At 33.5% G+C, this 27,899-nt stretch overlaps 2 protein-coding genes across 7 annotated transcripts; one reads left to right on the top strand and one right to left on the bottom strand.

Moving 5' to 3' along the window:
• Positions 1–12,989: 12,989 nt before the first annotated feature.
• LOC117238334 (hyaluronan mediated motility receptor-like) lies at positions 12,990–24,002 on the bottom strand. 6 transcript variants are annotated; one of them, XM_033503189.1, is made up of 15 exons: positions 23,735–24,002; positions 19,318–19,487; positions 18,699–18,983; positions 18,402–18,626; positions 17,841–18,317; positions 17,581–17,763; positions 17,236–17,451; positions 16,785–16,979; positions 16,573–16,706; positions 16,090–16,462; positions 15,720–15,941; positions 15,568–15,636; positions 15,336–15,442; positions 15,105–15,258; positions 12,990–14,498 (listed from the first exon to the last, which is right to left on the bottom strand). In XM_033503189.1, exons 1-15 carry the CDS (start codon positions 23,778–23,780, stop codon positions 14,313–14,315), a joined length of 3,042 nt encoding a protein of 1,013 aa, XP_033359080.1. In that variant the 5' UTR covers positions 23,781–24,002; the 3' UTR covers positions 12,990–14,312. The 6 variants fall into 6 exon arrangements, with proteins under 6 accessions (XP_033359080.1, XP_033359084.1, XP_033359082.1 ...); XM_033503193.1 differs by having other exon boundaries at positions 17,251–17,451; positions 23,735–24,000; XM_033503191.1 differs by lacking the exon at positions 23,735–24,002 and adding an exon at positions 21,555–21,723.
• A 604-nt stretch (positions 24,003–24,606) lies between these two features.
• LOC117238332 (tumor suppressor candidate 3) lies at positions 24,607–27,753 on the top strand. The gene is made up of 8 exons (XM_033503186.1): positions 24,607–24,762; positions 25,027–25,205; positions 25,284–25,401; positions 25,946–26,086; positions 26,463–26,603; positions 26,671–26,821; positions 27,174–27,339; positions 27,546–27,753. Exons 1-8 carry the CDS (start codon positions 24,670–24,672, stop codon positions 27,559–27,561), a joined length of 1,005 nt encoding a protein of 334 aa, XP_033359077.1. The 5' UTR covers positions 24,607–24,669; the 3' UTR covers positions 27,562–27,753.
• Positions 27,754–27,899: the final 146 nt, after the last annotated feature.

The following is a 27,899-nucleotide window of genomic DNA, read 5'->3' as shown; positions in this document are numbered from 1 at the left end:
TTTAACATTTCTTTGATTTGTTTTTCATTTCTAATTTGTGTACCTCGGGTGGTCTGTAAGATTTTGTATTTATGATTTTGTTTTCCTTCAACGTGATGATGTGCTTTGCTAAATTAGTGCATGGTAAAGTGTCTGTGTCCAGATTGAATACGTCAATATAGTGTAAGAGGATTTTTTCGATAGGAGTGCGGAAATTGTTTTCAATATGGCCTGTTTTAATTATGTTTCCGAATTTTTGAATTTGTTCGAGATCAACTTCATTGGAGAGGTCGTTAGAAATTGACATTGGTTGCTCACCAGTATTGCAGAAGCATACTTGCGTCGGTTTCTTGTCCAGATAAATTGTTTCGATTTTGGTTTGGCCTGGAGAAATTACCTGTGGTGGCTGAAATGAGAATACATGATCGTTGAGTTGAATTTGGTCATTTGTAATTTTGTATTGATAGTTTTCTAACATTGGCAACCCTATGATTCCGTCTTCGATTAGTGGGAAGTCGTCAGGTACTATGTAAAATTTGTTTTTCTTTTCACAGATTCTAAGATAAACGTATTCGTCTGTCTCGTATTTGTCATTGCCCATAAAAAATGTTTTCTTGTCGTCTTTTAATGGGGTGGAAATGATTCTTGAACGTTTGACTATGTTTATTCCGGCACCAGTGTCTATTAAATATCGTTTTAGTCCAAGTTTTGATCCGATGATTATTGTGAGAAGTCTTCCAGCGATGGCGTTAATTCGTATCGTTGGTCCTCTTCCACTTCTTCCTCGAGATTCATTTCCTTTTCGTCTGTCATTATATGGTAATTTTTTGGTGGTGGTAAATTTCTCTGGCTGGCTGGCGGAAAATTTCGCTGTTGGGTACAACTGTTGGATAGATGTCCCGTTTAATTACATTTGAAGCATCTGGGCGGTGGTCGTTCCATTATCATTTTTCTTTCCGTAGTATTACTGTGGTGTCGGGTGTGATATTTCTTCTTGCATTGGGCGTTTCTTGAAATCGGGGATTGGATCTTGCAATCGGTTGATTCGTTGTTCTTCCTCTTACTATATTTCTCCTATAAGTAACTCTGCCTCAAAAGCTGTGTCTTGTGCTTCCTGGAGATTCTTTGGTTTTGTAGCTGATGTGCGTATTTCTATTTCGGGTTTCAGGTTTAGGACAAAGATTTTGGTGGCTCGTTCGGTTTCAAGATCTATGGCAACTGCTCGTCGTATTGGATCTCGAATTTCATGTTGCAATGCATATATTAGTTCATTGAGGTTGTGTCGAAACCTCTTCACATAACTATGTACTGATTCGTTAAAGTTCTGTCGTGTACGTTGCAATTTATCGCGGGCTCCATTAGATGTAATGCTTACGGACACAAATTTTCTGAGGCTTTCGAACAGATCTTCATAACTCTCGATTTCCATATGGCGAATACTGCGTTCCGCTTCTCCGATAATTCTTTGTGTCAAAATTAAGCGTAATAATGCGTGTTTTTCACGACACCCGGCTCGAGCTTCTGTTACCCCTTTAATAAACCCTTCTACTCCAATATCATCTTGTCCGTTGAGTATAGGAATAAAGTCTAGACAGGTTTTTGCATTGTACACGGGATTGTCATAACTTACCGCGTCTTCTTCACTGTCTACATTGTCTGTTTCATTGGGTTTTACTTCGGTTTTTTTTTTTGAACAGGTGGCCGCTTTTTCTGAACGGTGCTGGTACTAGCGTCTTCGGTAAAAATGGAATTGAACTCAGACGTGGTAACTGACTGAACTCTTAATTGTAGTTCAGCGATATTCTTACCTAAGAGTTCGACTTCTTTAACGCGTTGTTGACTTTCATTGTGTAGTTGTCTACGCAAGTCATGTATAGCGTCTAGTATGGTCCGAAGATCAACAGATGTGTCTTCCGATTTCTTGCTCATAGTGGTTTTTATACTATCGTCGGAGTCTGTACTATTAAAACTGTCGCGACGAATACGATAGTGTTTAAAAGAATCCAGTTTTTTTTCTCTTTTTACCTGGGTATTCTTCTTTTCGTGAATGTTGCCCTGACCAGTTTCAGTTTTGGTGATGACCGTAGTCCGCCTTCCGTGGAAGTCGTTTTCACGCAAAGTAAGCAGATCTATGCAGTGGTCCGCTTGATCCTTCAATCTTCAGTGATGCGCGTACGCCGAAATCGTAATTTCGTTTTCACTGAACCGAATGGATCCTGGCAGGATCGCCAAAAATGTCACGTAATAAAAGAAAGAAGTTTTATAAATAGGAGAATGAGCAAAAACTCATTCGTATGCTTTATTAACTGCAGGTTACAAACTGAACTTACTGTCTAAAGGACTGGGGTTTTTATTTCCTTATTATGACTCATATCTTATAGGTAGGGGTCTGGCTATTGTCTTTTCTCTTAGTTATCACAATGCTAGGTGTTATCGATATATCCGATGTCAGCGGAATGCCTGCGTCTTGGGTGGTCATTACACCTGTTTTCTTGGTGGTCGTTACAGTTTCGTCGATTTTGACAAAAACTAAGCGTTATTTCCTTCCTGCTTAAGATATTTCGACGTTTAAGCGTTCTCATCACTCCAGTTCACTAACCGAATGAAATGCACGCCCGTTGCAACGTGGAAACAAGCCCATCAGCTTGCAAATAGAGATGAATTCATCGATTTTGGTGAAGACAAATCGTTATTTGCAAGAAACAAACTCAATTGCTCGCAAATAGCAATGATATCGTCCTTTTTCACAACTAAGCATTTGTTCGTTCCCGTTTGGGATATTCCAACGCTTAAACGTAGCTTTCAGTCCAGTTTACATGCCTAATGTAGTGCACTCCCCTTTCAGCATCGAAACAAGCCCAGCGGCCCGCAATATGCTGTGGCTGCAATTTTTTTTTTTATTATTTAATTTATACTTTACAATTTGTCCAGCTGGACATTTGGTAAATTTTTTTAACCTAATTTGTAAGTAACATGTGGATGGCTACCCCGAGTGGGATACCATCTTCGAATTTGATTGATTTATTTCTTTAGTGAGGTGAGTGTTTGTTTGTTAGGTTATGTCCTTTGTGAGATCTATTGGAGTTTCCTTTTTAATCTTCTTTTTATGCTTGATGTGCCGATCGTTTCTGCTGCCAGCCGGTTTGTGTGCGTTGCTGTTCTTTCTCTATACCTTCTTGCACATCTGTTAGTCTCCTCCTTGACCGTTGGTATTCCCAGGTCTTTCCGAATGTCCTCGTTTCTAACGTATCATGGCGTGTTTACTATTGTTCTCAGTTCTGCCCGAGCAGCCGTGCTAAACGGGCGTGTGAAACAGTGCTCCAGCGAAAGTGCGGCAAGTGGGGAAGAGAAATCTACGAACGGTTACGCCTATAGCCAAACGGTGGAAACCCGTGTCTTATATTAAAAAGACTAGCAAACCTAACATGGAAAATATTGCACCGATAAAAATTATAAACAAATAAGATCAATACTACATATATAAAACAACAGATACATTAAAAACAAGTCAACCAACAAACCAAGGACAGGACTGCTCAGCCACAATAGAAGTTGACATGGAAAACAACAAAGTAACAACTCAACAGGACGAAAGCTGGAAGGTAGCCAGCTAGCTGGAAGATAGCAATCTAGGTACGGAAAAGCAGCGATGGCTACAAGAATTACCGCTAAGAAACTCCTTCAGGTCGCTAACAGAAGAATTAGACGACGACCCAACAAGCAATACCACAACTCAATCAACACACATTACAAAACCTCTACCAATATTTGTTGAGGCGCAAATAATAGACCCGCTTATTGATCAACTTAACAATATTGTTGGAAAGGATAATTACACAATAAAACAAACAAAATTAGAACAGGTAAAAATCCAAATAAACACACCAGAAAATTATAGGAAAGTTATAAAAGAATTAAGGGGGAAAAATGCCATATACCACACGTACCAGCTCAAAACGGAAAGGAGCTACAAAGTAGTTATAAGAGGACTGCATCCAAAAATTAACACAAAGAAACTAAGTGACATATTAGCAAATATTGGTCACCAAACAAGAACTATAAACAATATTACAAGATACGATACGAAGCAACCACTACCGCTATTCTTAATAGAATTAGAACCTAAAAATACCAACAAGGAAATTTTCGATATTAAAAAAATTTTAAACATATTAATCACAGTCGAGCCACCCAGGCACAAAAAAGACATACCACAATGCATGAGGTGTCAACAATATGGACACACTAAAAATTACTGCAACAGGAACCCGGCGTGTGTCAAATGCGCAGGAAAGCACCTAACAGCGAACTGCCCACACGCGGGAAAAATAAATGATGTAAAATGTTACAATTGCGGTGGAAATCACCCAGCTAGCTACAAAGGTTGTTTAGTCAGAAAACAACTTCAAAGTAAACTTTTTCCGCCGATTCGAAACAGGACACACAACAATTTCCACACGTACTAGGATAACACAGAATCTATGACAACACCAAATCCACAGCACCTAATGAACAATAACCACGGTAACACCAACACCATTGGTAGCCGAAGCTATGCGCAAGTAGTCAACCAGTCGTCACCCTTAGACAATCAAGAACAGAACAATCACAGCAACGACACTACAGAAATCAAAGAACTACTAAAACATTCCATAAAAAACACCGAAATACTTACAAAAATGATAAGCGAACAAAACGAAGTCCTCAGACAGCAAATACAACAAATAACTATGCTACAACTACTTACTAACATGCTGAGCAAAAAATAAAAATAGACATGCTTAAAATAGCAGCCTGGAACTCTAACGGCCTACAACAAAAGGGCCCTAGAAACTAAAACATTTCTGTATAGCAATAATATCGATATACTACTCGTTTCAGAAAAACATTTCACTATAAAAAGCTATATAAAAATACCGTACTACACCATATATGATACCAAGCATCCCTCAGGAAAAGCACACGGAGGGACGGCAGTAGTAATAAAAAAACGACATTAAACATCACTTACACAGCCAGGTTAGTAAGGAACATACACAAGCAACCACCGTTACTGTACAAACTAGCAGCAACCAATTGCAGTTGTCAGCAGTATATGTACCGCCGCGACACAAAATTACATCGCAAGTGTGGCAAGAGTACTTTCGACACTTAGGTGACAAGTATATTGCAGCTGGAGATTATAACTGAAAGCACACACTATGAGGATCAAGAATCACCACACCTCGAGGTAGAACCTTGGAAAAATACATTAGAAACAATAACCTCAATATATTATCCACAGGAAGACCGACATACTGCCCGACAAACCTGAGCAAAATACCTGACCTACTAGATTTTGCAGTTACGAAGGGACTAAATGCAAATAAACTAAACATAGCACCCAGCTTCGAGCTTACCTCCGACCATACGCCTATAATAATTACATACAGAAACAAACCAATACTTTACAGCAACTCAGAGACGCTATGCAATAAAACCACCAAATGGCAAATATATAAAGAAATAATTGAGAGCAAAATCAGCTGCAACATCCCACTGAAAACACCTGAACACATCGATCAAGCAGTAACAACATTTACAGAAACTATCCAAGAAGCAGCAAGGGCAACCACTATACTTGAATCAACCAAGAGACAAACAAAAATAATTCCATTAGACATCCTCGAAAAAATTAGAGAAAAAAGAAAAGCGAAAGCAAAATTGTAAAAACATAGAACAAAAGAAAACAAAAAACACCTAAACAAACTCGCAAAAGAAATAAAAAACAAAATAAAAGAGCACAACAACAACGAGTTTACAAAGTTCATCGAGTCACTATCTGCACACGAGAACTACAACTACTCCCTATGGAAAGCCACAAAAAAAATAAAGAAGACAACAAAAATGGTACCAGCAATCAGAAGAGCAGACAACACATGGGCAAGAAGCAACGAAGAGCAAGCTGAAGAATTTTCCAACCACCTATGCAACACATTCACCCCACATAACATCAACAACAGCAACCACAATAGTCATACGGACGAGGATGCGCTAACTACTAGTACACCAACTGATAATCACTACACCATACCCAAAGCAACAGCACAAGAAATCAGAAACATAATTGAGAAAACAAAAAATAATAAAGCACCAGGAATCGACCTAATTAATGGCAAAATCTTGAGAAACCTTCCGCCAAAAGCGATAAGACAAATCACAATAATAGTTAACGCAATACTAAGAATACAATACTTTCCAAAAACTTGGAAACTGGCACAAATTATAATGATACCCAAACCAGGCAAGGACCCACACGAAACCAAATCCTACCGACCAATCTCACTACTTCCGGTGTTCTCTAAGATACTAGAAAAAATAATTTACGACCGGATAAAACCCATAATAGAGAAGAATCAACTAATACCGGATCGCCAATTCGGATTCAGAAACAAACACTCCACAATAGAACAAACGCACAGACTCGTCAATGAAATCTTACAGGTGCTGAAAACAAAACAATACTGCACGGCACTCTTTATGGACATCGAAAAAGCATCCGATCAAATAAACCACACTACTTCAATCCTACTTCAATCAAACAGGAAACAGTTCCCGGGGCAGATATACCAATTAATTAAATCATACTTAAGCAGCAGAAGCTTCACAGTAAAAATCAAAGACACACACTCTGAAGTTTAAGACATCAAGGTAGGGGTTCCACAAGGAAGCGTCCTAGGACCAATTCTATACATATTATACACGGCCAACATACCAACAACTAACAATAGCAAAATACTGACATTCGCGAATGACACAGCTGTACTGGTCAGGCACACTAATCCTGCAACAGCAGTTACATTACTACAAGAACATATCACAAAAATAGAAAAGTGGCTTCAAGCAAAACAAATTAAAGCAAACCCCGATAAATGCAAACACATTACATTCACACTGCGAAAACAGAAACCACTAAACATTGTACTAAACGGCACACACATAATACAAACAAGGCAAGTCAAATACCTAGGACTCCACTTAGATAAACGACTCACATGGAAACCAGCATATTAAAGCAACAATAGACAAAATACAGATGGCAAGGAGACAAATGTACTGGCTAACAAGTCGAAAATCCAAACTGAGCATAGAAAACAAACTAAAAATATATAAAATGGTCATAAAACCAATCTGGACATACGGAATAGCACTATGGGGAACAGCAGCAATGAGCCATATAACCAAAATAGAGGCAACGCAATCTAAAATATTCAGAACAATAGTTTTTTTTTATTCTTTATTTATTTGAATTTTACAATTTGTCCAGTAGGACATTTGGTAAAATATTGTAGCTGTATACTAATATAACATGTGGGTGACTACCCCCAGCGGGGTACCATCATCGTGTTTGCACCTCGCAAGATGATATCTTCCGACAATTTTGACGAAAAGTGGCTCAGGACCGCGCAAAATGCAATCTTTTGAAGATTTCGTCTGAAATTTTCTTTTACTCCGCTCCCGTTTGAGATGTCCTTTTTTTTGCGTGAGGAGGGGAAAACGCATTTACGCATACCCAGTGACCCGCGTCACCAGGTTATGTGGGACTCCAGATGACATCGTCATACCCACTAAAAGCCTCTCCTCTTTCCTCTGATTTGTTAGACACGGACAACCCCAGCAGAGCCGATCAGCATTCATCAGGGTTGTCCTCAACTGCGTCGCCGCATATTATCGTCGCGTACTGATGCCGCTCCTCCTATTCGCTGACTCCATCGCCTTCTCCATATCTCTCCTATATCTCATTATACCCTTACAGAACTCTCTGAACTTCCTCCAGTATTCATCCCTGGTGACTACGGTGTCCATCAAGTTGTCCATGCTTATCCTGACACCCAGGAAGTTCTCCAACTCGGTTCTTCTGTCGATCCATTTAGGGCACGCGAATAAGACATGCTCGGCGTCGTCATTCGGATCTTCACAGTCCCAACACTTCGTGTCGACCTTCTTACCGATCCTCTTACGATAGCTGTTGAAAATGCCGTGTCCCGTGAGCATTTGCGTGAAGTGATCGATGTCTCTCCTATTCCTGGCGAATATGGTCGCATTACTTATTAGTCTCCTGGTAACATTATCCTTATTATAAATGCTCCATTCCGCCTACCACTCCGTTAAGGCCTTCTTCTTTACTTCTTCCAGATCCTCTTTCATTTCCGCATGCCTCTCAATCACCTCCTCTCCAACAGCTAAGGTCTTATAGATCTTCTTTCTCTCATATATCCCCTTCAACATTCGCACTTTAATGTAAATCGGTAAGTTCCCGGTCAATACACAAAGCGCCGCGTGGGATACGGTGCGGTAGGCCGTGGATGTGATGCACAGAGCAGTTCGTTGAGCCCTTTTTATGATCTTCTTGTTTTTCTCATACTTCATCGCATCAGCCCACACAGGCGCACCGTATGTTATTATGGATTTCCACACGCTGTAGTATAGCCTTCTTATCAAAACAGGCGGGCCCTTAATATTCGGTAGAATTCCTCGTAATGCTCCTATCTTGATGCCCGCTTTATCGCACACCGAGGCAATGTGCTTGTCAAATTTCCTATTCGTGTCAATCATGACGCCAAGATATTTCGTGACCTCTACCGTGTTGATAGCCACGCCGTCCACATTCAGGCCGATAACTTTGGGCACCCTCATGCCCGTAATGAGAATTATTTCCGCCTTCTCCTTAGCCAGCGTCAAACCCACTCTTGCACACCAATCGCACAGTGTTCTCATGACCTCCCTTACTATTCCGCTAACGCCTTCGTTTTTCTTCACGGCACATGCGATTGCCAGGTCATCTGCAAACGCGACCGCCTTAAACATTACCCTGTTATCTAGCCTTTCCAATAACCGATCGTAGACTATGTTCCATAGGAAAGGCCCCAGCACAGATCCTTGCGGTACCCCAGCCGCAATCAGGTACTCCACCGTACCAAACTGGTTGCTGACGATTATCCTCCTGTCCGTCAGGTAATTTTTTACCAGTCTAATGATCTTGCAAGGCAGCTTCCTCCTGGTCAGTTCGTCAACAATGCTGTTTCCACTAAGGGTATTAAATGCATTCTTAATGTCCAACGCAATCATCAAGCATACCATCCTTTTCTTCTTGCAGGTGTCCGCGAATTTAATCACCTGTGTAATCGCGTCCACCGTACTCCTTCTTCTCCTGAACCCATATTGTCTCCTATGAAATGGGTCCACTCCCATACACCTTTCGATAATCAACTTGAGACACTTCTCCCACACTTTGCTCAAGGCAGGAAGTACACTTATTGGGCGGTATGCATTAGGGTGCTTAGGGTCCCTACCCGGTTTACTGAGCAATATTACTCTCGCTGTTTTCCAGCATCCCGGAATCCTACCAGAATCCGTAATACTGTTAATCAGCTTAGTGATAAGCTCTGTTCGGTTGTTTACTAGCAGCTTAACAATATCACCTGGGACCCCATCTATTCCCACCGCCTTCTTTCCATTTATTCTTCCAATGATTTCCTTAACATCTTCCTCCTCAAGCTTCATGTTATAGGTGATATCCTCCCTGTCATGCTCTTCGACCTCCCTTAACTCCGGTCTGCGTCTAATGATGAACAAGCTTTTTAAAATTTCTTTTACCTTGTTAACAGGCATGTCATTTGGAAGCCCTTTCTTGCCACATCTGTTTATAATCGTGCGATACGGCTTTCCCCACAGGTCCCTTTCTAGTAGCTCACAGAATCCGGTCCAGGCTCTCTTTTTACTCTCAGCTATTTCTTTCTTCAACTGTCTTCTTAGCCCCTTATAGTTACTAATAAGGGCTTCGATCCCACTGTCCTCCTTCCTCCTTGCTCTAGTTATTTTCCTCAATGCTTTGTGAGCCTGAATTCTCAATTCTACGATCGTCTCATTCCACCAGTGGTTGCTGTACTTCTTGTTTGTCGTACAGCTCACCTTCTTCAGCTTCTTGTCACAAGTTTCCACCATACATTTCTGCAGCAGTTCCGCCTTGTCCGCGTCGTCCGTCGTATTAAAATTCTGTACGTTAGTGATCTCGTCAAATTTAGTTAAAAATATGTCGGGTGCAAGACCCTTCGTCACATATTTAAAGAATTTAGTTCGATCACTTACGGTCCTCGTTTTAAACGTATGAGATATGTATAGGTGGTCCGATGCTGTGAAAGCATTTAAAACCTTGCTCCTTACGTGGAGGTCGTTAACCATGTTTGTTGCACTGATTATGTCAGGGCAACTCGTCCTTCCGTTCCTATAAAACGTGTATTTATCGTCCAGCCTTATAGGGAACACGCCGTAACCGCACAGGGTTTCCATTAAAATTCTTCCTCGCTTGTCTGTGGTTTGTCCTCCCCAGCAAGTGGACTTAGCGTTGAAGTCGCCAGCCACAATCACTTTCTTGTTTCTGCTTACACTCTTCCTTATCTCTGATGCAAGCTTACTTATGCATGTCATGATTCCTCAATCTTGATATTGGGGAAGCAATAACCACTGAAACAGAGGATATCACCTACACCAATACCCACTAGTCCGTCCTTCCTGTAGAGAAGCGTTTCATTCGGTATTCGACCATTGAATTGCGTGACCCAAATCGACGCATCACCCTTAGTATCGTTATCCCGTTTGAGAGATCCTGGCGAAGACTCGTTGGTTTCACTCTATTTTTGGAGCCGAATGTGGCGCACGTCACTGCTTTCCCATCGGTCTATTCGGAAATCCGTAAAATTGAATCTTTCTGAAAAATATTCAATTTTATTTATTTTCGTTACTTTTAGAATTATTTTGGCCGATAAACGCTCATGTTCTGTCTCCGCATCTACGCATATGGAGAACTTGAATTAATGATGTTGCCAGCAGGTATTCAACTTAATATGGAGTTGCAAGTGTCTTCTAGGTTTTATAACAGTCTCTAACAAATAAACATACGTTTCACTTTTATTTGGATGCCGAATGCATCACGCGTAGGACCGTTCACTCAGGTATCCGTAAAAGGCAATTTTCGGAAATATTTTATTGCAATATACGATTTTGCATTTCAATCTGTTTGAAATTACTCGACGAATAAACGCTTGCTATGCTTTATTTTAGATGCCAAATGCGGGGTACGACTTTACTTTTACATAGTGTACATAGTACTTCACAAAATGCAATCTTCCGGAGTAATTCATTAACATATGCGATTTATATCTTCGCTCCTGTTGAAGTCATGCTGACAAATAAGCGATAGTTTTATGCTATTTGCAATGTCGAAAGCAGGGTACGTCCGTTCTCCCCGTAAGTATACTCGGAACTCTGTGAAATTGAATCCTTCTGAATAATTGAATGACATATGCGACTTCACGTATTTTCGCTTCTGTTTGATATTTTTTGACGGATAGACGGAGGGAGTAGAAAAGAAAATGTGATGAATGTGTGTACATAGACTGTGTGAACAATATGCAACTAAGGACGTGCAGGTAGCTTGGCTCATGTGAATTTACTAAATACTGTTTATTTTACATCTTTATGTTTCATTAATTAATCTTATCAGAATACATCGACTGTAAAAACAAGGGACAAGGAAAGCAATTGAAGTACAATAAGACACTTCATAGGATTTATATTTAACAGATCAAATTAAAAAAAAAGAAATTAATTTAACCCTCGTGCTACGATGCTTGAGTCTCTTCGGACTAGTCGGTAATAATGTTCACAACATTATTATTGAACAAAATTAAAATCTAACTAAGAATATCGAAATCATTACAAGAAACATCGGAGGAATTCTCACTGGGACACATTTATCGGAATACATTCATATACCAAAACCGTACGATGGATGAAACCCCTTCCTGTCCGGTGAGGTGATGATGCACATGGGCACTCAAAATCTCCTCAGGAACTACCGCAGGTAAACGAACCTTCGCGCAATCATCAGTGATTCATAGCGGCACTTGACAACAAAACATCCAGCGGTTTCCGTTCCGTGGCTCGCTACGCAAAGATTCTATCCCTCAGACAAGATGATTGCCAGATGTCCAAACATCTTCATGGCATACTTTCAACTAGCTTAAGGACCCGCCATAAATCTTAGGATTTCTCTAGCTAAGGTCCTTCAAACTGAACAAATATTTTTTAGTCTTTGCATTTTCCTTAATTTATTACCTACAATGGAAAGATACGGGAAATCTGGTTTGTCTCACGTACGATGCTTCCTAGGAACTTTCTCTCGAGGGCGGTTAGAATCCTTCCACCAACCTAGTATTAGGTTGCCCGAAAAGTTTCTTCCGTTATATGAGGAAATAATAGACGCTCAACGTTTTTTGTTTTATATTATTTTGCGGAATTACGTACGATCCATTTTGTTCTGTTGAGATAAACGTCGCGATATTTCACAGACTTGGTTTCACGTTTGTATGAAGGTTTGCATTGTTGTAAAAAACACGTTTGCACAGCTCACTTTCCTAACGAAAACTTTCCTTAACGAACCCGATTATCTCATATCCTTAGACACACCCATCATAGTTTTCTTCCACAGCATCATCGTCACTAAATTTCACTTATTCTGTATCCTTAGAATAGTCAACATATTTTTACCGGTCTCTACCCTTATAACAATCGCGTACTTAACGTATCAGTGTAACTAAATTTTACATAACGTGGTTGCAGTGAATTGTGATTTATGTTAATTCAGTGTGTATTCCATTGTGATTGCTGAATTCATAATAAAGTTTAATTAAAAGAAAATTAATAGTTTCTGTTACGACTCAGCTTTTTTCTTTTCTTTTTTTTATTTTTTTCTTATATTCTTTATAACTCAGTAAAAAAACAGAGAACGAACGAAGTATGTAAAAACTTTAGTTGAACAATTGCGAAGAGATTTTCGTCAGACTAGTGATCGAGCTTCTACCTCTATCTCTAGTTTCGATGAAATTCGATTGTGAATGGAAAGCTACATGTTATTCTAACAGGAGTTGAAAAGAATTGTAAAGTTTACCCTCAACGAAATAATCCTAGCGAAAGACATCAAACAATAAATTATTGTGATACTTGCACCGACAAGCCGAGGATCTTGGCGATTGTTTTATAAAATACTTCTTTCAGATGTAAGGGTACATAAAATATTAAAATATAATAGTGTTATACGTTAATTTATATATGAAATCATTTCAAGTTAGCTGTAAGAAATTCACCAAGTATACGAAAAATAGTCTCAAGTTGCCGAAACGAAAAAGTCCTAAACTGCAAAGGATTATTACAGTCCTCGTGAAATTTCAAAATGTTTCGTGTAACACACGTAATATATTTATTTACGGTTTCTATAAGTGTTTGAATACTGTTGTGAGTATAGTAATAACTATATAGATATAGTATATTTTGCATAAAAAACAAACATCCAAAGTATTATGACGATAACAAACGTTAAGTACATAATTGTTGTTCATATATTTCATCTAAAATTCAATAAGAATAAGCGATTCTTTTCAGCAGTATATATAATCTCATACGAGAAACTCATGCAATAGAACTTGTTCACTCACATTGATTTTAATATTACTTTTCAAAGTTCAATATATAGTCATAGATTACAAAAATGTATTACAAATAAAATTTATGTAATTGATATATATTGAAACGTCGGGGAAAAACATCTGTCATATAAATAAAATTCCTTTTCCTTCTTTTAATATCGATTGTACAAGCTAAACATAAGTCTAGAAAGTCAATATCGCTCAAACATGTAATCTTTATAGCGAAACATTATTATTACAGACTTTTAACAGAACCTAGCAAACTGAACACTTGACCTTACATAGAGTATTAGATCTTGTATTAAGTTATTAAATTTGTTATGGATTTAAAAATGTTAGAGTTATAAATATGTTTCATAATAAAAAAATTCATGCATACTGATTCAAAAATTATTATAAATGCGAGTCGATAATTATTACATCAATAAGTAATTATAATACAGTCACGACGTACACAGTATGTGTTTTATATGTATTTCAGGAAGTAAATATTTATTTAGAATTACTACATGAGTTTAATTAAATTATTTTTAAATCGTATTTATAATAACCACAAAAATTATTCATTTATTAGAAGTTTGAAAATCAGTACTTACAAAGGATCTATTTACTATATAATATATATTTATATTTTTAACATATTAAAGCTCTGGCAAACTTAATATCTTAATCACTGATGCAGTAATTCGAATATGTTTCTTAAAATATAAACATTAGTGTAAATTATTGTAAATTATGTAAACATTAATGTAAATTATTACCAACTCGCATTTATGATAATCATAAATGAATAATATGCTAATATTAAAACTAATCATTCCGATTCCTTAGTGGCGTCAATGGTTTATGTGGGGAAGGAATAGGTGTCGCAAAAGTGTTCTGTGAAATTCCTAACATGTTCTCTTTTCCTTTACTATGCGCACGTTTTTCTTCTGCTCTCAATTTTTCTATCATCTTGTGCTGCTGTTCTATTGTCCTCGTCTTCGCATATAAATCCTAAAAACAATTTACATTTTATCACATTTATTTTACAATCAATCAATATATACTACATAAGTATTTAGGTACTTATGTATATAAGTTAATACTTGCAACTAAGAGAAGCAAGAAAAAATAATTAGACCAATGCAAATGAAATTGAATAATACCATTTACGCAATAGAAATAATTTATTTATATACATTTAATATTCTCAGTCAATATATACATATTCTCTCCTATTGTTTAAACAAATAAGTTGGGCACACTACTGAGTGAATACCTAAACAACAAAGTGGTGCTAGCCTAAATTCACACAAAATTATGGTATATCATTAAAAGTAAAATAAAAGAAACCAAATAGTTTGTCAAATTCAGTACATTATAACAATGAATCAACATTCATTAATAATAATGCACACAAAAATAAACAGTGAGACGAATTAACATACTATAAATATAAACAGAAAATTTAATATTTTCATTCAATAATTTAACAATCAATATATGTTTCAATGTTAAATGTTTGTAATATTAAAAGATATTACTACTATTATGATAAGGATATCAATTCAACATGCAATATAAAATGATCATGATGCCAAGACAGATAATTAAACGCACCTGTTCGAGTTGATTGATTTTATCTTTCAGTTGAGATACATGTTTAATTCTTTGCCTGTGATTATGATGACCAACAACTTCAGCGTATTTTTCATGGATTTCTTGATAATCTTTTAGAAGTTGCTCGTTATATTTAGAAAGCTTTTTCACTTCACTAAACAGACAAAAATAAATTTATTATTTTATAACTTTCTTAGATTATTCTTGTTTTTAGAGGAGAAAACAACGTACTCTTCAGCTGCTTCTCGGCGAGATTTTTCTTCTTCAAGCTTTTCTATAATCGTTTTTTCTAAACTTCTCCATTTGTTCTGTTCTTCTTCGAGTAATTCATTATGTTTCTACACAGATACAATATTTTTTAATAAATTACATATATGTTACAAAATACAACAATTACTGTATTCTTTTAAATTCTTTTCTTTATCTTTTCAGATATAAAACATAAAAAAAAATGATCGATTACCGATATCTGGCTATCCTTTTCTTCAAGACATTTAATTTTATCAGAAAGTTCTCCTATTTTCAGACTTGCCTGTAAAAATAGTAAAAATAATTAAATTCGTATATTTTATTACGTAAAAAGGAAGCATTAATATAACAATTTCGAGAGCATACTTCATTTAAGGTAACTTTTTGAATTTCTGATTGATGCTCTAACAATTTATTTAAGTCTTCTATTGCTGTTTCACGTTCTTTCAACTGTTCGTTAAATTTGTTGTTTAGCATATCCGCTCGAGAAATTTCGAGTTCTTGAGCATCGTTTCTTTCTTCCAATTTAAGCAGCATACTTTGTGCTTCAGCAAGATGGTTAGCCATTTCTTGAAGCTGATTTTTCATCTAAAATTCGAAATGAGATGATAAAGTGATTTACTTTCCTCTTTAAGCAATTAATCACATTACATCAAAATAATTATTATAATTCTCAAATTTTTCACTTATTAAAATTTTTAATACTTTTAAAACAAAAATAGAAAATAAAGAGCACCTCAATATTTTGTGCGGTCTTCACATCATTCTCAGCTTGTAATTTCGCAACTTGTCTGGTTGCTATTTTCTTTAAGTCATCGATTTTAGCTTCGAATACAGATTTTAATGATTCCAATTCGCTTAAACTTTCAGCTTCGAGTTGATCGACCAATCCCTTTTTGGCGTCTAATTGATCCATCAAAACATGCACCTGTTCATGTACTATTTGAGAGTTGTTGCGCATAATACTCAGTAAATCACGATGTTCGTTTATGCAATCTTCACCACGTTTTAATTCATGCTGTAATCTTTCCACTTCAGCATTACTTTGAGCCAAACGTTTAGTTAAAGCAGCAACTGATGCTTGATTTTCAGCCATTATAACTTCGAATCTAAATAAAATTTCGTACATGTACACATGTATACATATGTGTATATATATATATATATAAGTACCTATTTATAAAAATACATATAGTTCTTTCTGTGAAAAATGATATACCTCTTTCGTCTAGCTACCATTTCCGCTGCCTCTGCTCGGATTTGATCTTTTAGAGCTCTTAATTCATCTTTCTTTTCTGCTAGTTCAGTTTCTGCTCGATCTAATTCTATTTGTAAGCTTTGGCCAAAACTTTCCTAAATTCGTTTAATCAATTTTTACAAACTGTTACTTTGAAATATTATCTTTATTTTTGATTACGTTTTACAACCCACCTGAGTTTCTGCAGAGTTCTTTAATTCTTCCAGAGTCGCGGAAAGTCTATTAATTTCAGCATCTTTAATCGCCAGTTTTTCGTCTAATGCCGTTCGTTCCATTTCTACTCGCGCTAAACACGCTTTATACCTTTCCGCGGTAAGTCGCATTTCTTCCTCTACAGTAATCTTTGCCTCTCTGATCATAGCATTTATCTAGATTAATAAATTCATTTTAAAAACTATATGCATACGTTCTTACAAAAGAGCATAAAATATTCGGCAAACATCACAGAAACTGGAAGAGAAAATATTAAAAGAGGTTTCGAAAAAGAAATAGTGTCCACAATAAAAATTCTTTCAGTATAACTCTTTCTCTTCTCGGTATAGTAAAAAAGAATTTTTATTGGACGATTTTTTATTGGGTGTTAGAAGAAAGAATTCAGTCAGTGATGTTTTTTATTTTACGCACGTGTGACCCGCTTACTTTCGCGTCACTATCAGCGATCACTCTTTTTACTCTTTCCTCACATTCGGTACGGCAAGCTGCCAATGTTTCTCTCGTAACAGCTTCTGCATTTGTTACTAATTTATCTGCATGTTGTTTAATTCGTTTCGTTTCTTCTTCGATCATTTTGCCCGCAGCTTCTTTTACTTCTGATACTTCTTTGTCTCTTGCTACCGTTAGCTACGGAAAAAATTAGTATATGTTATTTCACAAAAAGATTATTATATAACAAACAATGTATGTAAATCTTGTCTATGTTTCGAATTAAAATATACAAAAAGAAAAAGATAAAACAACATATGAATATACATTTTCTATTTCTTTTATATAATTCAATCTTGCATCCTCCAATTGCTTTTTCAGTTTATATTTTTCTTCATCATGAAGTTTTATTATATCACCTAATTCTTCCTGATGTTTTTTCAATATAAGAGTGTGTTTTCTATGTGAATCTTCTAATTCTTGATGCGCCTCACGTAAACGATTATTAACCTGAATTAAAATAAAAAGTAGGAAGTTAAGAAAATGTTTTTATTATTATTCAAACAGGTAAAAATTTTAATATTTACATCTTTGGAAAGATTTTGAACGTTTTCCAGTTCTTTTCTCAAAAAATTATTTTCTTCGTCAATATCTTTTACTTTAGCTTCAATTTCTATCCTACGCGACATTTCAAATTCGTTTTCATTGATAAGGAGCATTTTTTCTTTTCCAAAATTGAGTTTCAATTTATTAGTTTCTTCTTCATATTTATATCTAAGATCACCCACTTTTTTCGAAAAATTTTCAACAACTTTTTCATATTCACCCTTTAGTTCATCTAATTCACATTGAAGGGCAGATAGTTGTCCTTGTAGTTCAAGAACTACATTTTGTCGCTTTTGCAACTTTAGCTCTAACTTATCACGTTCCTCCATTAAATTAATAACACATGAATTAAGTTTGGCCTTTTCTTGTTCCAGCAAGCCAACTTCATATTTGTGACTTACTGTTATCTCTTCTAATTTTATTGTTAGTTCTTCAATTTGTATTTCAAGAGATTGAACCTATGAAGAACAAATTTTAAAAATTGTGATAGAGTTACAATGTTTCCAAATCATTTTAATTTTTCAAAATAAACAAGTATTTACTCTTTTCACGTTTGTGTGTTTTTTATCTGCCAATTCATATTCTAACGCTGCTATTCTTTTCGAGAAATCCGCGATACGATTTCTAAGATCACCTTCCATAGCTTTTCTTGCTTCAATTTCGCGTTCTTTCTCCTCTGAAACTTCCAAAAGCTGAGAACGAAGGCGCTTCACTTCGGTTTGATGCTTTTCATCGTAACCATTTAAAATTTCTTGTTGCAATTTAGCCTGGATGCAGGAGTCGTTAATAAAATATTTGTTAGAAATAAAATTATACTTCTTGGTAAAAACCATTACAACCATTATTTCTATGTCCTTTCGATGTTGCTCCTCTACTTCTGTTTGTTTTTTATGTAACTCGTTGAGTTGCAATTCTAATTTCTGTACTTCCTCCTTCATGTCCTCGATGTGCTTCTCAAGCTCTTGTATCGTCCTGTCTTTGTTGGAACATTCTACTTGAAGATCAGCAAGTTGATGCTCGGAATCGTACTTCAATTTTTGGTCGTTAGCAGTAATAAGCCCACGTGACTTCACTTTTGAACTTGATCTTGTTTGGTCTCGATTGTGTTTTCGTGGTGGTTGTGGCTAAAAATACATATTGTTACTGATATTAAAATATTTTCTAAAAAAAAACATATATATTTTTTCATAACTCATTAACTCTCTGTAAGTTGCGGTATATCCAAGAGATACAGTAATTTGTGCCATAGTGCCAAGTTTTACATGAAAAGTATATGAATATATGAAAAACATGTAAATTTATTAAAACATACATTCCAACTACATATGCATTTGTTGTAAAAAAAATTTTAAATATGAACAATTAAATAATACTTCTGTACATATCTCTCAGATCAACTGCATCCCTTGCAAGATCAATAAGAAAACTTTTTACATTCAATTAATTTCTATTTCGCACCGTTCTAAAAGTAATTGCCACATTGCTTGCATTTTTAGTGCACACTGATACATTGCACTCTGCACTGGCAACGCTTTTGTTGTCATGAAATCTTTCTGACTTTTCAATAACAAAACCTTTTACTTTACTATCTAATTTTGGATCATACGCCCCTGGTGGAGGTACATCATCTGTAACAATTATTTCTTTTAAAATATAAATTAAGAAAAGAAGATATATATATATATATATATATATAGTGACTGCAATAAGTATTTGTACATCATTATATTTATTATAGCATATATATACTAATAATATATACTAATATAATAATTATTACACACTAATTAATTACATTCGAGTATATTAAATATTTCATTTACTAATACTTACATATGATTACAAAAAATTGATACTGTGGAAATGAAATAGAGAACTTACAAAAAAAAACGTTTCATTGGAAAATAAGTATATGTACAAATACTAATTGTAGTCACTGTATAAAATATATTTTTTGAAAGCTTTGTATTAAATAATTTCATAAAAAAACATTTAATGAAATGGGATTCTATAGGTATATTCTTGTTTGTGCTTTCCTGTTATTGTTCATGTATTCATAATGTATCGTAACTGTATCTGTAACTAATGTATTGTAATGAATCGTAAGTAGTCATAAAAAATCAACATGGAAGACAAGAAGATTTTCGTTCTGAGCATGCATGACACTCATCTCTGTTTGTCTCGTAAGAACGCGTACTACTTTGTTATTGATCTTCCATGTTAATTTTTCATGACTAGACACGACTCAATTTTCGAACAGTTTTCTCTAGCAAGTGTCGAGACCTTTCTATATGATTGTGGTCATGACAAAAAATTTGTTTACATCCTATATGGACATAAAGATTATGAAGATTATCAGAGTATTTGAATATTTACCATGGAAAACTTTCATGTATGTACATATATGTATTATGTGCATTATATAAAACATTTTAAAATTTCACTAATCCTATAATGGAACACAATTGTCATGATTACACTAATAAAATTTTAAACTTATCTAAAAATGTACAGTAATATGCTATTTATATGAATCTGTTAGTGAATACACAAGTTTATATGGGCAAGTTATTCATATAATAGAAATCTACTTAATTCTCTCCACTTTATATAATTTATCACTCAGTTAATCAGAATTCACACTTGTATAAATGGATCCAAATATTTGTTTATAAATACATGATAAGTTTTAAAACTTATGATTTTAGAAATTAATTTTTAAGGTCAGTAATTGTATAATTTGACTTAATTCTTTACTTATTTTTTAATATACAGAATATCAGACCACGAATTCAGATAACTGTAATTTAATGTAATCCTTAACATAAAATTAATTTAATGTTTTATATGTAGAGGATAAATAACATATACTGCAAAATTCAATCAAAATATACATTTGGAAATAATAAACAAAAATGTAAATAATAAAAGCATTGAGAAAAATCATTTGGCTAAATATAGATAAACAAATACATGTTAGGCATTATATAATCAGAGTAACATTTAGCAACTATTAAGATAATAGAATCACAATTGAAGTTCAGTTAATCAGGCACTAAATAAAATTTTGTTCATATAAGTAGAATTCATATAAACTTACTATGTACAAACATGTATTTAGTACCTATTACAAACATATATTTATATATACAGCATGAAGAGTCACTTTAAACATATAAGACACTTATTAATATAATCCTTAATTGACTGCTTACATACTCTTTTGTAATTCCTACAATATATATATATGCACTGAATATCTTGTAACTTGTACATATGTTTTCAGATTTATTTCAAACATTACCAATACAACAATGCCAGTCAAATATCATTGAAGTGCTAATAAAAATTCATGTTTCATGTTTCATGTGTCATGTAAAGTTTTTATAAGTACTCAAATATTTGGATAAGCTACTATAAATGAAATGATAAATATCAATAAGTTTGAATAATAATTGTAATATAATATAATTATTGCGAAATAATTGTATACAAATGAAATTCATTTGATTAATTTCCAAACATTTTTAGTTGATTTCATTATATATTATGAGAAGTGGAAGGGGTAGTAACACAACTAACGTTGGTAAAAAGAAATCCCGTTTCGGTAGGTGTTAGTTTACATAGAGTAAGCGCAAATGAAAGACAGCTGTTTCTAAATGCAAGAAACATGCTCTATGGGATCATCAAATTACCAGGTGTACTCTCTAACGTCCAAACCACCCCTTCTTTCATAGTTGCGTAACGAAATCGATCTTATATCATACGCCTTTTATCCCCCTCGCTCTTATTCTTGCATGTAACACTTAATTTTAAGAATTAAATGGCTTCCGACGTCTCATCTTCTTATTTCATTATCTTATATTCTTTTTTATTTAGATAATTTAGTGGTATTTATTTTTAATTATTATAAAATTATTATTATTATACATATACATACTGCATCAGTAATGCATACACACACACACATACGCACGCAAGCACGCACGCAAGCACGCACGCACACACCTTGTATAAACATACATAATATACAGTAGCAGAGAAAAGTTTGAAACCACTACCTTTCTGATAAATTATCGCGCTATGTTGTACATAATAAATAACCAATAGTCTGCAATTATTCGTTATTGAACTTCGCTTTATTATAGCGTACTAAATTTCGATACATCAGAAAATAATACTTTTTTAAATATACTGTTCATACTTGTACTGTTCAGTGTTCGCGTGCTTCAGTAAAAGCAATTCCCAGTTTCCGATTCTTACAATTGGACATTGGATTCTTCCGAAACGTACGTCCTTTAATGACAAAATCATGAAGACGCCTTCAAAGAGCTCTTTCACAAATGTTCAGAACATTAGTAGCATAAATTTCATTTTAAAAATCAGTAACAGTTCGAAAATTATTCTTTTCAGATAACCGGTGGATGCAATGGCCCATCTTTACTGTAATTTTTTGGTTCATTCTAATAGCACCCATTTTTTTTCTAAAATTTTTAGGTATCATAACTGCTTGCACGCTATCTCAGATCCTGCAATAATATGTGCTATATTTCGGCAAATGGCTATTTTCTCTTGCGTAGTGATGTAACAAATTTTCTATCTTCTAGGCGTAGATCGTTGTTATAAATTTAATATGTCATGTTAAATAGACTTTTATTGTTGGATAACTTCGTAGCACTACTGTATTTGAATGTTCGTCTTAATGTTTGAACGTTCGCAGCAAATACAGCATCGAATTGTTTCATACTTATCCTTTCAAATACTTCAAATGTTTTAAAAGTATCGTGACCGTTCGTAGATAAATTTTGAGTGTATATGTAATTGTAAGGACAACTTCGAACTGTAGGTCATTTAGAATCTATAATATAATGCAATAAACTATCAGAAAGGTAGTCTTAAACTTTTGTCCGGTACTGTATATATATACATATATTTATTTATTTTTCGGCTCCACAGCCTAGAAAAAGGATATATCATTAATAATTCTATAATAATTAAACGATCGATCGTTCATTATTTTTGTTATGAGATTTTTCTGCTACAATATGTTGTTATATTTACAATAACATATATTTATAATTTAAGTTACGTAAAAGATAGAAATAAATAATGAATTTAATTTTACCATTGACTTCGTTCGAGAAAATCAATGTGTTAACTAATAAAATTCTGCTAATCCAGTGAATAAAAATTAATTTTTGAAAATGATATATAAAACACTGTTATAATATACATATATTACTATACAATACATAATATACAAAAATATTGCCAAGCTTCTATTTTTATTATTGTAAAATAAGAAATAATTTATCATTTACACAAATTCACATATAAATGCATAATACAAGTAATATTTAATACTTTGATAACTATTTCTCAGATAAAAGACTCATAATTTAGAAACAAAATTGTTTTCCAATACTGAAACATAATAGAATTTCTTATATTGTAATGTCATTATATTTATACTATAAAAATTATATTATATTTGTTAAATACGTACACTACATACATTATACTGTACTTTCTGATAAGTAAACTTATCTTGTTAATTATAATTAACTGTACTGGTTAACAATAAAGGATATATGACAACTAGAATATATATATGTATGTACTTCTACATATAAATAAATAATATTTCATATTGATGTTAATATTTTCTAACATATCTTCAATTTACTTCCCGCCAAATACATATTGTGTAAATATAAAAATTACACAACATCTGGTAATTTCGAAAAAGTAGAGAGGTAATGAAAACAACAAATTTATAAAATAATAACATTACTATCATTTTACATATATAAGAGTGCATACATTATAATGCGCACCAAGGAAAATAGAGTTATAAAGATATATGATTACTTACTTTCGAATTCATTAAATCTTTGGATTCTGGCTTTTGAAAATGACATTGTGAAATGTTTTTAACGTATTTAGACAACAAAACACAACAAGAAACTAACAACTTTGAAAATAATGTTAATACTTATCACTGATTTTAGTACGGAGAAAAACACTGTTCACGGTGTTCGTTACACCAGTTCCGCCTTTGAACTGTAATCTTTGAATGAGAGGGAAAGGCACTAGTCACGACATTAACTTCCTAGTCGGATTCAAACATTTCTTCACTCCACCGGTCCTTCTGATTTGAAATAACGGTTACACAAGTTGACAATAGTAAAATGACGAATCAACGGGCATGTGTTATGTAACTGACCAATCAGATAATAGATACATTTCTGCTATGAACCAATCCCGTACTAAAAACTTAGATCATTAGAAGATAAATTTAATGACAATTTACTGACGACATTTAAATGAAAATTTATTTTATATATATAAGTTGAATATATATTCAACTAACGTATACAATTACAAATTTACATTTTAAACTACTTTATTATGATTATAATTAATGTTTATAACATTATATGTTATTTATAATATCTAAAATATTTGGAAGTTTTAGAAGAAAATTAAAAATTAAATTGTGGTTTTATACTAGGATATCAAAATTTAAAGTTTAAAAATTTTTGTATGCGCTCCTGACAAATGTTACATAAAAACTTAAAATATAGAATGTATGATTTTAAAAGTCATTATACAATGTATATATAAAATAAAAAATAAATTTATAAAAAAAATATTTGGTTAGTGTAAATAATAAAGTTTTGGTACGTTTATTTATTTGGATAAAATTTGCCACGTCGTATTGTATAGACCAATAAGATTCGTACATTATCTGCATAGCTGTAACGTGCTTGTAGTAGAAGATTATTTGTATTTGTACTATATTAATTTATGCTGTTTGTAATGGATTTTAAAACAAGTATTATACTGTTGGGACTTATTTTAAGTTTAAATCATGTTTATGGGCAATACAGGATGAAAAATGTGAGAATTTAATTACTTTATTGCAATTGTTATACATATGGAAATGACAAATTAGTTTTGCAATTTCTTAAATTCGATCCATTTCAAAAATGATCAATGAAACAATTATGATAATATTAGAACGTTATTATTAATGCACTTTAACAATTTTACGCAATATACAAGTTTTCAACATAACAAAAATATGTTTAACCTTCAATCACTCAAAATTTACTTAAATTTCAATTTTCTTATATTTAATATAAGTAAAATAATGTATTTCAGACTCCTGGCTCTTCATTGTCAGACCGAGTACAGCAGTTATCAGAATTAGCTCTCACGAGACCTGTGATTAAGTTCAATGGGGCAAAATTTAAAGAATATGTTAAAACTACACCAAGAAATTATTCTGTTGTTGTAATGTTTACAGCTATGGCACCTCAAAGACAATGCCACATATGCAGGTAATTTTAATGTTAATTTATCTTCAAACTTTATTATATTTAATGTTAATTAGCCTTTTTATATTTTTACTTTATCAGGCACGCAAACGATGAATTTGTAATAGTAGCGAATTCATTCAGATATTTACAATCTCATTCAAAGAAGTTGTTCTTTGCGTCTGTAGATTTTGATGAAGGATCTGATGTTTTTCAAATGGTATGCAATACATCTATGCTTATACAGGTTATCCCAGAAGGAAACTAAATCATTTTCATAGTATATTTGATAGGTTATTCTGAATCATAAAAATCATATATATTAATAGAAACAGGGACCAATACTTAAAGGACTTATAGTACTTATAGTATTCATTAAGAAGAGTAAAAAATATCTAATCGGTCTCCTTTTGATAGTAATGCTTTTAACATAAAATCGATTTTTATTATTTATTGTGCTTCCATATCATGATCATATTTTACTTCTGACATAGAAGAATTGGAAATATTAGTTCAAGGTTGTAATAAGGTTGTATACAAGATTATTAACATCAATGAAGATTACTCCATAAACTCAAACTGTGGTAATTGATAATGTCGCAAAGTGAATAACAATTATCTCAAAAAAACATAAACCAAGTCTCACTATATATGACCTTGATTCAGAATAATCTATTAAACACATGGTGGAATTTTTGTCTGTGACACTCTATATATATAGGAATATAATACATGAGAAATAAAAGTAAATGTATTTACAATAGATGCGATTAAATACTGCACCAGTATATATGCATTTTCCACCAAAAGGCAAACCAAAACCTGCAGATACTATGGACATTCAAAGAGTAGGATTTGCAGCAGAAGCAATTGCAAAGTGGATATCTGAACGTACTGATATTCAGGTATTTATATACAGGGTAGTTGGTAACTAGTGGTACAAGCGGAAAGGGGGTGATTCTACGTGAAAAAAGAAGTCGAAAATATAGAATAAAAATTTTTTTTTTAGTTTTTTTAAATTTTTCCATCGAGACAACGATCTACAGTGAGATCCGTTATAACGAGACGTGATAAAGTGCACGCTTACCGAGCGAAAATTCAAAGTCGATTTTCTCGAAAACAAAGCCTCAAACGAAAAATGTTTATTCTATATTTTCGACTTCTTTCTTTGTGTAGAATCACCCCCTTTCCGCTTGTACCACAAGTTACCAACCACCCTGTATATATGTATGAGTATTTAATCAGTAAGAATCATATTAACATGTTCAAAATGTGTTATAGATTAGAGTACTTAGACCACCGAACTATTCTGGCACAGTGGCAATAATAATGTTGCTAGTACTTATTGGAGGATTTTTATACCTGAGGCGTAACAATTTAGATTTCATTTATAATAAAACAATTTGGGGTCTTGGTGCATTGGTAATAGTCATGGTATAAATATATTTATTGAAATGACAATTTATCTTCTAATGTTTTTTTAAAACAGTTCTTTACGCTTACAATGATATCTGGACAAATGTGGAATCATATTAGAGGTCCACCTTTCATACATAGATCACCCAGTGGAAACGTAGCTTACATACATGCTTCTTCTCAAGGCCAATTTATTTTAGAAACATACATTGTTATGATTTTGAGTATCCTTTTTATTAAGGTGTGTAAGTGATTCATAAAATAAATTTTAATCTAGTTTAACCCTTAGGCATTTGTTAAACAAATATAGTATTATATATGGTGTTTAATCAAGTAATACAAAAATCGAAGTTTTTACTAAATCATCAAACATTTTCTATTTTTGAAAAACTATATTAAATTTCAATAAGGTCTATTTCTTTTATTTCATAAAGGATTAATGCCAAAATTCGACAATCGTAAATATTCGACAGTGAAATGTTATGGTTTGTGTACTATACAGTTGTTATGACCTTACCATGGCTTTCTCAATGCATAGATATATAGCTAATATTTTTCTTAACAAAATGTAATAAGATGGAGCAGTGGTATTGGGTATAATATTAATGACTGAAGCCGCTTCACGTAAAGGTGATGTAAAAAAGCGACGAATATTCGCAGCAATAGGCGCTGGATTAGTCGCTATCTTCTTTAGTTTGCTGTTATCAATATTTAGGAACAAAGTACAGGGCTATCCATACAGGTAAATAAAATATTTTTAATTTGTATTTTATTCTTAATTGATAAAATATTTCCATGTTGGTGTATATTAATATATTTATAAAAACATTAATTATTGTGATGTATGCAAAAATTCTGAATAAATATATCAATATACTCCACTTTTAATATTTTTCTAAGAATTACTATTATCTCGTATCTCAGAGAGGATTAAATTATTTGTTTCAGCTTACTGTTCAAGTGAAAGAATAAATAAATACACAAAAACTCAATATTTGTATATATTGCAAAGAAAATTTCGCACTTATTTGTCAATATTAAAAATTAGGATACAAATAATAAATAAATACTTTAGCTTTAATTATTGTTAAAGTGTATTTTGATCATAATTTACATTTGTTTGTACGTAATGTAAAATAAATTAATATTTAAAATCTTATTTGTTTTATTATTGTCTTAAGTCACATCAATTACACAAGATCATTAGCGGCTGGAGATATTATGAGGATATAACATGTGAGAACTATGAGAAAATAGTGATGGTGTAGACTCGCAGGTTTATGTGGACTTAGAACTACCAGA

The sequence above is a fragment of the Bombus vosnesenskii genome, unplaced genomic scaffold, assembly GCF_011952255.1.
Source record: "Bombus vosnesenskii isolate JDL3184/JDL3185 unplaced genomic scaffold, Bvos_JDL3184-5_v1.1 scf7180000013449, whole genome shotgun sequence".
NCBI classification, from domain to species: domain Eukaryota; kingdom Metazoa; phylum Arthropoda; class Insecta; order Hymenoptera; family Apidae; genus Bombus; species Bombus vosnesenskii.
This window is presented reverse-complemented; position numbering and strand designations above follow the sequence as displayed.